Raw genomic sequence first — 11,689 nt, forward strand, 5'->3', positions numbered from 1 at the left:
ATGGATAAACTGCAGGAATGAATACAGCTATAGAACATGTCTGCTAGAACATCCCCAGTTAAAGTCTAACTTTTAGTGATGTTTGAGTCACAGGCTTCAAAACTATCTGCAAAGTATTAAGCACCTAAATATTGCCCAAAGCTTCTTTGCTAAACCGGACATTTACATGTTTTTTGTTTCGGTGCTCCGTAATGGCAAGAACAAGCAGGAGGGATTATGTGGTTTTCTTGACAGTTCATGTCAGTTCAAGCTCCTCACCAAATGCGTCATTGCTGATTCAGAGAGCAGTAGTAGAGGTCAGAGGAAGTGTCAGCGTTGAAACACCACAGCAGCTCGGCGCATGGCTTGGATAGCTCAAAGCTGACTGTAATGCATGTATCTGTATCTGCACCTCAGACCCCTACGTTAAAGTGTGGCTCATGCACAAAGACAAGCGCGTGGAGAAGAAGAAGACGGTAGTGATGAAGAGGTGCCTGAACCCCGTCTTTAACGAGTCCTTCCCCTTTGATGTCCCCGCTCATGTCCTGCGAGAGACCACCATTGTCATTACAGTTATGGACAAGGACAGGCTGAGTCGCAATGATGTCATAGGCAAGGTAGCGTGGGGAAGCTGGACTCTCACATACACTTTGCAAAAGGGGGCGGGGGGGCAGGGGTAGCACAATGGTTAAGGTACTCGACTTGTAAAGTTGCAAATTCAAGCCTCACCAGTGCCAAGTTGCCACTGTTGGGCTCCTACACAAGGCCCTTAACCCTCAATTGCTCAAGTTGTGTTCAGTTGTAATTGAAAGCCACTTTGGTTAAAAGCATCAGCTAAATGTAAATGAGATGTTTTTGCACAGGTGCTGATCTGCTATGATTTTTACTGGTACTTATTTTTCATAATTCCTATAATACAGTAGTTTTGACCTTGTCAGGTGCACCATGTATCCCAGACATTATTGTGTAATATTTGAAAAGTAACACAATGTAAAATGTAACAAAATAATCTGCTTTTAGTTTACTTCTCTCTTACACTCTCCTCTTCCTCTCTGTAGATCTATCTTTCATGGAAGAGTGGTCCAGCAGAGGTGAAACACTGGAAAGATATGATTGGCCATCCTCGCACTGCTGTCGCCCAGTGGCACTCACTCAAAGCTTAAAGGACCCATCCACCAATCCCTCCAAGAAGGAAGACCACACCTTCAACCCCTTGTTGATATGCACAAGATTGAACACGGGTACCAAAAGCCATCCAACGTTTTCTCTATTCTTCTTGTTTTTAAAGTCCACCAAGGAGCGAGGGAGGTCCTTCTTTCATTTATTTTCTTTTACCTTCACTCGTTGGTTTTTACAGACCTCCCAGGACTTCCTTTATTTTCACCAAAAAGAGGCTAAGCACTGCCAAGAAGAAATCCTGTGTTGCTTAGAGGAAAACAGACTTTGTCTTCCTTGAAATTAACCTTGACTGCTCAACTGACTCTATCGGGTGACTGGCACTGCCAAACTTCCAACGTGATACAAATCAGAAAACAGATCAATAGAACGTGCACCATCCCTCTCCAACCCCACCGCCCCAAACAAACTAACAAAAATTAATAACTAAACAAATTTGCCCCTCAATTACCTTATTTATGTATCCCATCCCTCACACCCACCCTCTTCTTTCTCAAATATACAAAAAGATCCAGAAGGGTCACATCACACTGCAATACCTGGTGAAGAGAGAGATGGACTTGTTGCGTGAACTTGTCATTTCTTGCTGTTTTTCTTTTCTTGTAAAAACCCCTCTGGAACCCCTCGTTGTCTCTATGTACTATAGGTGCTGTGATGTGACAGAAAAAAAGTATTGTTCTTTAAAAAAAAAAAGAAAAGAAAAAAAAAACTCACCTTATCTGACTGGCTCGGCTATAAGGTTTAGAGGAAATAGAATTGAAAAGATACTAAACATTCCAATATAAGAAAAGAAGAAGAAAGACTTCTGAACTGAAACTAAGATGTCCAATCAAACCATTCTTCCAGAGCATGGTTTTGTTGGTGGCTGGCAAAAGATATGTTAGCATGTATTTGTGAGTGTGCGTGAGTGTGCATGCGTGTGTGTATGTGTGTGAGATGCCGTGTATATGCATCTAAGTGAAAGTTGCATTACCCGCATAAATCTCTTTAACCAGTGCTGCCAGTATGAAGCCAACCTTTGCCTAAATGTTCTTCATTTATTTTCACAAGAACCAAAGTAGTACCCAGAGTTTTTCAGTAAGTAACATCTGCTGTAGAAAAGCAAAAGCTTGAGGGAAAGTAGAAGAGACATCATGAGTAAGCCATGTACGTGTGTGTGAATGTGTTTTTATCGGGTCCATGTGCTTTCTGACTTACAATGGGTATGCGTGTGTGTTTGTGAGTGAGTGAGAGAAAGTGACTTATAAATGTGGTGTTTCATATGTCTGTAACAAGGGCAAATCTATGAATGGCATGCGACAAATTAAAGTTGGAACTTTATTAATGAGTCTTACAACTTAAATTAAGCCATTATACTATGCCCATAGAAAATATTAAGAGCAGTTGTTTTTCATAACATTCCTACTGCTGCCCTATTGTTTACACAGAGAAATCGGAGCTTAATGACAAACCTCTATGTGTATGTGCTTGTGTTTGTATGTGCACGTGTGAATGTGTCTGCATATGTATGTGTGCAAGTGAATGTGTCTGTGTTTAGTGACATTGTGTGAGTCAAATGGATATGTGTGGGAGAGTGTGTTTCTCTGTACATTGGTAAAAGATCTTTTTTGTTGACCCTTTTATTTATTTGTTATACCCACATTTGGGAATTGTCAGTGTCTATAAAATTTCCAAATTGATCACTCGAGCAAAAGTGTACAAAGAATGAACTACATTTGTCTGTCTGTATTCATCTTTAAAAAACAATGCTTATACATTTAGGTAGTACAGTACCTTTAAATGGCTTTAGAAAAGTTATTAGTATAGGAGATCTTTTTCCAAGGTAACCAAAATGACTATAAACCTTTCATAAAGAAACATTCTCAAGAAGCAATATTAATGCACAATCATTGTGAAGTTTATAGGGCAAATAAGAGACAAAATGAAAGACATCCACAGTAAATGTACAACTCTATATACATATACACACATACAAACATCCACGCACACCCACACCCAACCGTGCAGTCTATTTTCAGTATCTAAGAAAATGCACTGACGTCATACCCTCTGTTGCTGGAAGGGTGAGACACAGACATCAGATGTGAGCATCACTGGCAGACATCTCTGGCTGGCTGACCTCTCCACCTTAACAAGCTGTGACAAGCATGTCCTCCAAGATGCTCCAGGTCAGAGCAAAATGTTCGGAGGACAAATATTTTCAGAGCACTGAAAGGACGGCAAGGCCTAAACTTCATAACGAAGAGCGTGGGCGGAACTCTCACCAGAACGTGTGAAAGAAAATACAGTTTTCAGTACTAAACATTTGAATGTAGGGTTGTGGGGGGGGGGAATTGGGAACATTGTTTCTTTGGACCTTTAAATTCAATACATTTTGGTATAGGAGGGTACGTTTTTGGTGAGCTACGGATGTGGTGATGAGAAAAGTCATGGACTGCAGTGAAACATGTAGGTGAATGGCCGTTCCTCGCATCCCATACCAAGACTCAAACTTGTGAGGCAGCTAATGTGAAGTCTTGTCTGTTTTACTGTTGTGCTATACACAGTTTCATTTGTTATCAAGCACCGGACCTTGGATTGAGCCATTCACCAGTATCTTTTTGGGTGTAAACTAAGCCCTCCGTGTCATGACCTTAACAAAGGGAAAAAATGAAAAGACAAATTAACTTTGAAACAACCAGCATAATAATGGGTACGTCTGTCACCTCCAAGCCAGCAAAATCAGTTTAATGTCAAACGGTGAATACAAAATGAAACATCGGTGGATGTCAAGCTGGCCATGCTGCAGAACTTGTATAAAATTGTGTGTGTGTGTGTGTGTGTGTGTGTGTGTGTGTGCGCGCGTGTGTGTGTGCGCGTGCGTGTTTGTGTGTGCGCGTGCGTGTTTGTGTGTGTGTGTGTGTGCATGTTTGTGTGTGTGTGCGCGTTTGTGTGTGTGTGTGTGTGTGCGCGTTTGTGTGTGCGTGTGTGTGTGCGTGTGTGTGTGTGTGTGTGTGTGCGTGTGCGTGTGTGTGTGCGTGTGTGTGTGTGTGTGTGTGTGCACGCTTGTCAGATTGCAGCCTTCTTATATGGGGTGTTGTTTGATGATGAACCCCATCCTCTCTCAGTTCCCCTTGTCCTACATAACACTATGTGACTTATTTTGGCATAAATGTACAGTGTACATAGATATACATGTGTATATAAAAGATGAAACCAACATGACTCCATGAACAAATTTATTGCTTGAAATTGCTTATTTTCTTTGGCTTGCGTGTATGTGAAAGCTCAACAGAAGTATTAACAAAAAGCCTTTCCAGTGTTCTTTTAGCTCTGTTGGCTAGAGGTATTCAGCTTTGATCTCTTGCGATACCACAGGCTTCAGTGTCAGCCTGTAACTCTTTTAAAAATGAGACAGCATGCGTGGTTCAGCTACGTGACCTCAGGTTGTTGTAAAAGGAAGCTTATTCATCAATATGAGTAGTATCCTGAAAGTCTGAGTATAAGGAACTCTGTCTAATTGCAGTAGGTGGGGTAAGATGAACAGAAGTCTTGCTGTGGCTTCACATGCTGAAAAATGTGCTTTCCAACCCCATTCGTCATAACATACTAACTGCCAGAAATTTGCAACATAGCACAAATAAATCTAAAAATATTCCCTATTGCACTTTTAAAGGGCGACTTCACCAAGAACAGAATGTGTTTCGTGAGTGCAGTCTACGTCAATTAATTGATAGTGCCTAGAGGCCAGGGGGGGAGGCAGTACAAGATTGGGGTGCAGAAGTTCTGGAGAACAGGCAAGCAGAAGTCAGGTGGTGGTGCTGCACAAACCCCTCACAGAGAGTCACAGTACGGAGGAGCATCCTTCTCTCACTGGATTATTCCGTTTTGTGCACCTCAATCACCAATTAGGGAGAAGCATTTCTGATAAATTCGCTGGAGATATTGAGGCTCGCTCATGCAGAAATGGAGACCTGGTTTATTACGTTCCGTGCAGCCTTCATGTTTACAGACTGCTTTAAAACCCCTTTGCATATACAAATACCACTGTCCAAGATCAATAAACTCACTAAGCTTCTCTCTACAGTAATATTGCCAACGGTACAGCCTGACTGAGCCCTGATAGCCTGTTTGGGATTCTTCCATTTCCCTACAACAAAATTGCACTGCAAATGAAATCCCTGGGTATTCACATTACTGGTTACTTTTCCCTGGGCAAACCTATTTGGCATGAATACAGATGTATTCTGTGTGTTATCTTGCCTGGAGGGGGTGTCAAGGGAAACAACAAAATCTGAAGCGCTTTCATTAACTCAAAGGCACACATTTATTGGCACTGTCACGCTACAGACAATAGTGAAGTGCAGTGGTGAAATTTCTCTTCAAGGTCTCCCTCCTTGAGCGACACAAGACAGCAGCAAGTGTCCGTGCTCGAGCGCAACGTGCGCTCTTGTTCGTTTACGTGGTGCTGCGTGTGTGGGCACGGAGCACAGCATGGAGCCTGGAAACTCATATTTATTTCCTGTAAGGGCAGCTGTCTCCAGACTCTGCTTGATGTATTAAAGGGTCTCTTGAAAAAACCGAGAGAGTTGAGGCGAAGAGCAAACAAAGGAATGGAAAGCCGGAGGGACCCAAAAAACGAAAAGGGAGAGACAGCGAGGAGGTATTTAGTTTTTAAGAGAGACGGCAGGGGTGGAAGAGGGAGGGAGGAAGGAAGAGAAAGTGAGATGGGTGGGCAACGGATGAAGCGTAAGCTTGTCACGACGTGCACACCCCACTTGCTCGGGCGCGCGCGCACACACACACACACACACACACACAAATAAACACTCGAGCGCGCACGCCACGCACACATTTTCCAAGCTGCAGGAGGACAGGAGCATGTCAGAGGGAAATGAGAGGCGCGAGTGGGTGCGCGTGGGCGAGTGCACACGCCGCACACCAAACAAGCTGCAGGCGAAGACATCAGCATGCAACACAGTTTATACCATTACTACTGAAGCCACATGCGGCGCGGGTTAGCTTAATGCACTCCATAATAAAGGCGGCAAAAACCGCGCCGTGCAAAATTCTAAATCAGACATAAAATGACAAGTCATCAGCCACCATGAGGAAAAGAGAGAGACGGAGAGAGAGAGCAGGCAGTCAGGCAGTGAGTCAGACAGAGAGATCGGGGCAGGGGCACATATAGCAACTGCCAAAGCACAAATTGAGCATACTGAGCGCTTCCATGATGCTAGAAAGCCTGTGCCCTTGCGCTCTGGTTGAAGACATTGCAGGTCGTTGGATGCTTAAGATCTTCGCATAGCACTGCATAGTGTATTGTTTTCACTGCACCGGCACGATTCTGCTCTTTGCAGTTTTGATCATTAGCTAAAAGACCTAATCGGGCATGCTGCTGGGAAAAACGAACTCTGTAGCACCGTTTCCCTTTATGATTCAATTTGAAAAGCACTGAAGCACAAAATGTTTAGTGTCATATTTCCTCTTCGTGTGCTTGTTTTCTGGTGGTGACGAGGATGTCTCTATGGTTGGGGGTGTGGGTGCTGCCTAAGTGCGCTTAGTGCCGTCAGCAGTGCGTTTTTTCTAGCACGCGTCGCGCGTGTAGGTCTTCCGAAGCAGCAGGACTGGCCTCTTCGCCGCGTCATCTCCATAGAGACAGGTGGCGGGGAGGTCAGAGCGGTCACACAGCAGGCTTTCTTGCTGCTATTTAAAGCCACGTCTCACCTGTGAGCCAGGTACCACACTGCTCCACCTTCAGTTGCAGCTGAAATGAAGGCTGATCTGGCCTGGCCTTAAAACTCACCGTGCATATTTTGTTTTCAATGTCTATGTCTAAAGATCATTTACATAATGCTTCAAGAAAAAAAATGATTTGAATGCATGTCGCTTCATTGTAATTCAGGCCATGGGTGACCTCATGTCTCTTGGAGAAATTGCATTTATTATTTTAGGAACTCATACATGTCACTATGGCCTGAAATTAATAGAGGAGGTATACAGTGTACACCCAGTGTACCGCCAAATTATTGTTCTAAGACTTTAAGAAGTATTGTTCCAGAGATGATGAGAACTAGGCTAGCAAAATGCCCGTGCTGCCATCTAGTGGTCAGCGATTAATAACACAACTCAGAGTCATATCCTCCCTTGACGAACGTTTCATATGTTCACGTTGTATATGAACGTTGCTGCTCATAAGAAGTAAAGCTGTAGTTTAATCTCAAGATTTTTCCTACATCAATGAGTTTGCACGTTTTTACCATAGCAGGCACACTAATGTTTTTAATAATAATGTTTTAATATTTTAATAACTTCTAAAAGGTGCAATGTTTCTTCAATGGAAGACTGTAATTCTAATTATCATGTATTTAAGATACTGGTGGTGAATGGTGCGTTTGACATTCTGAAATAAGTGAGCTAATTAAACATGCTGTGCTGCTTGTTTATGGGTAACAAAAATCCCAATCACAACTTGCAGACAGCACCGCAGCCGGCACAGAAGTAGAACTCGTTTTTACCAGTAGACTACAGCAAACATTCTTATTTCATGTTTCAATGGAAGCATTGATATTTTTCAAGAACCCATGTTGCTTTACTTCTCAAGAGCAGCTGCAGCTATCGTTATCTCAAGCTTTAAAGACATGCATAACACGCGAGGTTGGCTTCACACTTTCTGACTAATAGGGCCTGGAGCCTGTGTTTTGGAACAACACGCTGACGTGAGCAGAGTCATAACAGGAATATTTGAGCACACAATATAAGAGCTGTTGTTCATGGTTGCTGGGATGGGATGGATGAGGAATTGTCTAACTGCAATGCCTCTGGTTGAGACCTCATACCTGCTAATTTGCATTAACAATGACATCAATGCAGTTGAGCAGCAAGTGACAGGTTAAGAAAAAGCACTGTGACTGACAGCACTAAAATGCTACAGTTGCCTCAGACTCAAAAAACACTGGGAATGTGTTGCATAATTGCATAATTACACTTTTCTTCAAAATGTAAGTTGAATTTGGGTGTTATACATGTTAATTACATTGCTGAGTCTTCTGAGCTCTCTGTGGTAATCTGATTTGCTCAAAGCAGAAACAACAGTGCCATTGATAAGGGGCTCCCTATGAGTACCTTTACTTCACACCCTGAGAGAGACTAAATTACTGTTTCGGCCCAGTGGGCGACAGGAGTCTGCCAGTCGCACTGATTGCTTCTACTGTGCCCTTGAGCTCTTAAACCCGTACTGCTCCAGATGCTATAACAGGGTGCCATCTCCCTTGAAGAAAAGGACTGAAATCTCAGTGGCCTTACTGTGAATAAATAATGCACATGACAACAGCAGGACTCATTATTTGGTGGTGTTGCATGGAAACTGTTTATTGTTCATTATAATATACTGTACAAAGGTTACATAATATAGTCCCTCTCCTTGTATGAGAGCCTCCAGATTATGTATGTATGTAAAGCAAAACATAATCATTATATTTAATATGGTCCTGCCCTTAAACAGTTTACATTTTCAAATGATATATAATCATAGTATATTACTAGGATTACTGCACAATAAAAGTAACAATTATGTCTTTCATAAAGGATTTCACTCCAACATATTTACACACAGAGAAGAAATTAGGCATGCCATTACAGTAACTGATTTGCAGGATCTTGACGGACTGTCTGTGTTGTAATTGATTAAATAAATGGAAACCTGCTCACGCTTGCACAGCTCAAACTGCTGGTATTCTGATTAACTCAGCTTCTGGTCAAATTTAAAGGAATGGTTCAAATAAAATGCTAATGATGGTAATCATGAATGAAAAACAGCAGACATCAATTAGTACCATGATAATGATTCGTGCTAAACGGTACCTGCTACCTTCTTCTGTTTGAAATGTTAGCACTTTTGCCCAAACTCTCCCTTTCAACATGCTCTGGCTTAGCCATTCAACATTAGCTATATGCAGGGCTCCCACCTATAATGAATAAACAGGCCACCTTTGTTAAATGGACATGGAAGCATCAAGTAACCATAACAACCACTCACACAATAGGGCAAACGTGTGAAAATCTAACATTTTGATAAATGGCAACTAACATTTAAAGATGCTACAAACAAAATGAAATAACATTCCACAATTTAAAAATGGATCAAATCCCATTATATTTCAGAATTTCCATGACCAGTGGGAACCCTGCATGTGTTACAGTCAGTGGTGCCACAAGGGATTTTGGACACCATGAAAAGATTGGGCCTCAATAATAAAAAAAATGTACCTAATGTTCTAATAATTTTCAGGGCCCTTGTCAGTCACGGGCCCTGGTTACTGCCCCACAGTAATGGGAGGAAAGTAAGAGCCCCAGTATACTTCAAACGAAACTGAATTGGGCATGTTTGCGCTGGCTGTTGAGCTGCGGTTGTGTGTAGTGCAGCAAGCATCCATCTGCTCACTGCTACCTGTTCATTTAATAACACCCTGCTAGCAAGTGCGCCAACCAAACATTTGACACTACTAATTATGTGAAGCCAGTTGTGCATGACCATGACTGTGTGAAAAAGGTTCAGCTGGCCAGTTTGCCTGCAGGTTTAGTCACAAAGAGCACCAGTCTGCCTGTCCAATATGCCAGTTTCAACTTTGTTTGAAGTATGCTGTAGCTTAAGGCTTCAATGGCAGCTTTTGTCAAGGTACTCCAAATTTGGCGCGTCCAGTCTCTGCTCCTTGTCCCTGTTCTTGGTAAACTCCTTGAGCATGTCCATTACTTCTCCCTGGAAGACTTCTGGTGTTGGCTTTGCCTCTTGGGGATAGACACAGAGAGAAGGCTTTGAGAACAAGCTATCCTTATTCCGTTTGAAATTGTATATAATAATCACTCTTCTGAACAGTTCCTGATTTGAAACATTTCAATGACCCCCTTTTCAGGACCAGAGAAACAGAAGTTGTGGCATACCTGTAGCCCAGTAGTAGATGTCCCAGTCGTTGCTTGGCTCATTAATAAGTCTGTCGTACTGACGTAACTGCGTTTCATTCATGCTCTCCAGGTACCGTTTGGCAAAAAGGCTGCCTCCAGAGAAAAAAAAAATTAAATGCAATTATTGTAACTCATAAATTGGTTATATTTAATGCATCACTTTTAAATATATGAATACGTTTGTTTTCTTAAAAAGGGTATTTTAGAGAGTTGTAAGTACATCAACTCTCATACTTAAAATGATTTGTAAGAGCTCAAAGTACATTTTGACAAACGAAAATATTTATTCAATATGTGCTGTGCTCCCTGTAACAAGCTGATGCAGTTTTGCTCCAAACCTCAGAAGGATGCAGTTCTCCAACATGCCTCTCTTACGACTCTCATACAGCAGACGCTTCCTTTTGATGTCCAGCGACTCGCCCTTCTTCTCTTGCCATGGAGGCAGGGGTACCTCTATCAGATTTGGTTCTTGGGCATTGCCACGGTACCCTCGGGTCGCCGCTAATGCTGCAACAGTCGGTCGCAGGGAAGTCCGGCGAGCAGCACAAAAGAGCTGGCAATGCACACGTGTTTGAGGCATACCATTACACATATGCGGCTGAGTTCAGACAAACTCATGTGACATGAATTGCTGCCACAAGCCATTTAAAAAAATTTTCATTAATGTGTAAAGTGATAATACTGTAGTATTAACATTGCCTAACACTATTATTAGCATGACCATAAATCGGTTCAAATAGGGACATTATTAGTAATATTAAAAATGTAACATTGTGCGAATAGGTTTTTCATGTCGGTGCTTTCATTGGTAACATAATAGGACAATTGGTTTCTTTAATTTATGAAATCATGGTATTTGACGTGAAGCAGATCCATGACCTGGCCAAAGGAAACTGGTTTCATAATCTAATTACATCAGTGTTTCCGTAATACCGCTGCACTTTATTCCTGCGTTAACACGCAGATGAGTTAGTGATGACCGGCTTGCTTTGCTATGTTCGCACAGGCGATAAACTAAAGTGTAGTGCAAGGTTAGAGGACCCGCTCAACTAGCTAGCTAGGATAGCCATTTCACCAGTATGTGGCATTAACAATTACACATAGCAAACTACTTTGCCTGCAACACGATTAATTTTTGTAGTACTTCATAAAAGTGTACCTAAACTAAGAACTTCTAGGTTTAATTCAAGGGAGCGACTTTACGCTCACCATGCCGCACAGGCTAGTTAGGTAGCTGACATCACGTTACGAGTTTGCTAGCTACGCGGCTAAGAAAAAACCGTAGCTAACGTTAGCTGTTAATGTTAGAAGTCCACAAATAACGATTGCTAACCAGCCAAGTGTTAAACGTTAGATATCCGAGTACATTCAGCCTGTTTTGTACAAGTCGATGTTAAGTGACATGCACATACAAAAATAACGTTACTCACTGTCCTTGAAACTGTGAAAGACAGCATTGCGACCTGATTTAAAGACAACTGCGCAGCTGCAGCAGTCAAAGACAAGGAAAAGTTTAGCTAGCGTAGTCACGCGTAGTGCTGTTGATACTATTTTCCCGCATAGATAAAAACATCCAAGTGATATTTATTTTTCG

The 11,689-nt window shown here is 42.1% G+C and overlaps 2 protein-coding genes across 2 annotated transcripts in view; one reads left to right on the top strand and one right to left on the bottom strand.

Moving 5' to 3' along the window:
* The window catches only part of syt7b (synaptotagmin VIIb), a 72,191-nt gene extending 68,217 nt beyond the window's left edge, over window positions 1–3,974 (top strand). The window contains exons 11-12 of the mRNA XM_026997839.2: window positions 397–596; window positions 1,038–3,974. Coding sequence (XP_026853640.2) covers window positions 397–596; window positions 1,038–1,142 — 305 coding nt within the window. The 3' untranslated portion in view covers window positions 1,143–3,974. The remainder of the gene's footprint in view (window positions 1–396; window positions 597–1,037) is intronic.
* A 4,505-nt stretch (window positions 3,975–8,479) lies between these two features.
* Window positions 8,480–11,600, bottom strand: sdhaf2 (succinate dehydrogenase complex assembly factor 2). The gene is made up of 4 exons (XM_026997946.2): window positions 11,526–11,600; window positions 10,434–10,648; window positions 10,075–10,184; window positions 8,480–9,921 (listed from the first exon to the last, which is right to left on the bottom strand). Exons 1-4 carry the CDS (start codon window positions 11,550–11,552, stop codon window positions 9,791–9,793), a joined length of 483 nt encoding a protein of 160 aa, XP_026853747.1. The 5' UTR covers window positions 11,553–11,600; the 3' UTR covers window positions 8,480–9,790.
* Window positions 11,601–11,689: the final 89 nt, after the last annotated feature.

Source organism: Electrophorus electricus, chromosome 1, assembly GCF_013358815.1.
Source record: "Electrophorus electricus isolate fEleEle1 chromosome 1, fEleEle1.pri, whole genome shotgun sequence".
Lineage (NCBI taxonomy): Eukaryota > Metazoa > Chordata > Actinopteri > Gymnotiformes > Gymnotidae > Electrophorus > Electrophorus electricus.

Coding starts and splice junctions, on each gene's coding strand:
- sdhaf2 (XM_026997946.2), bottom strand. CDS start 11,552: ATGCTGTCTTTCACAGTTTCAAGGACA. Junction 10,649..11,525: donor CTTTCACAGTTTCAAGGACA/GTGAGTAACGTT, acceptor GTGCATTGCCAG/CTCTTTTGTGCTGCTCGCCG. Junction 10,185..10,433: donor GAGAACTGCATCCTTCTGAG/GTTTGGAGCAAA, acceptor CTCTGGAGGCAG/CCTTTTTGCCAAACGGTACC.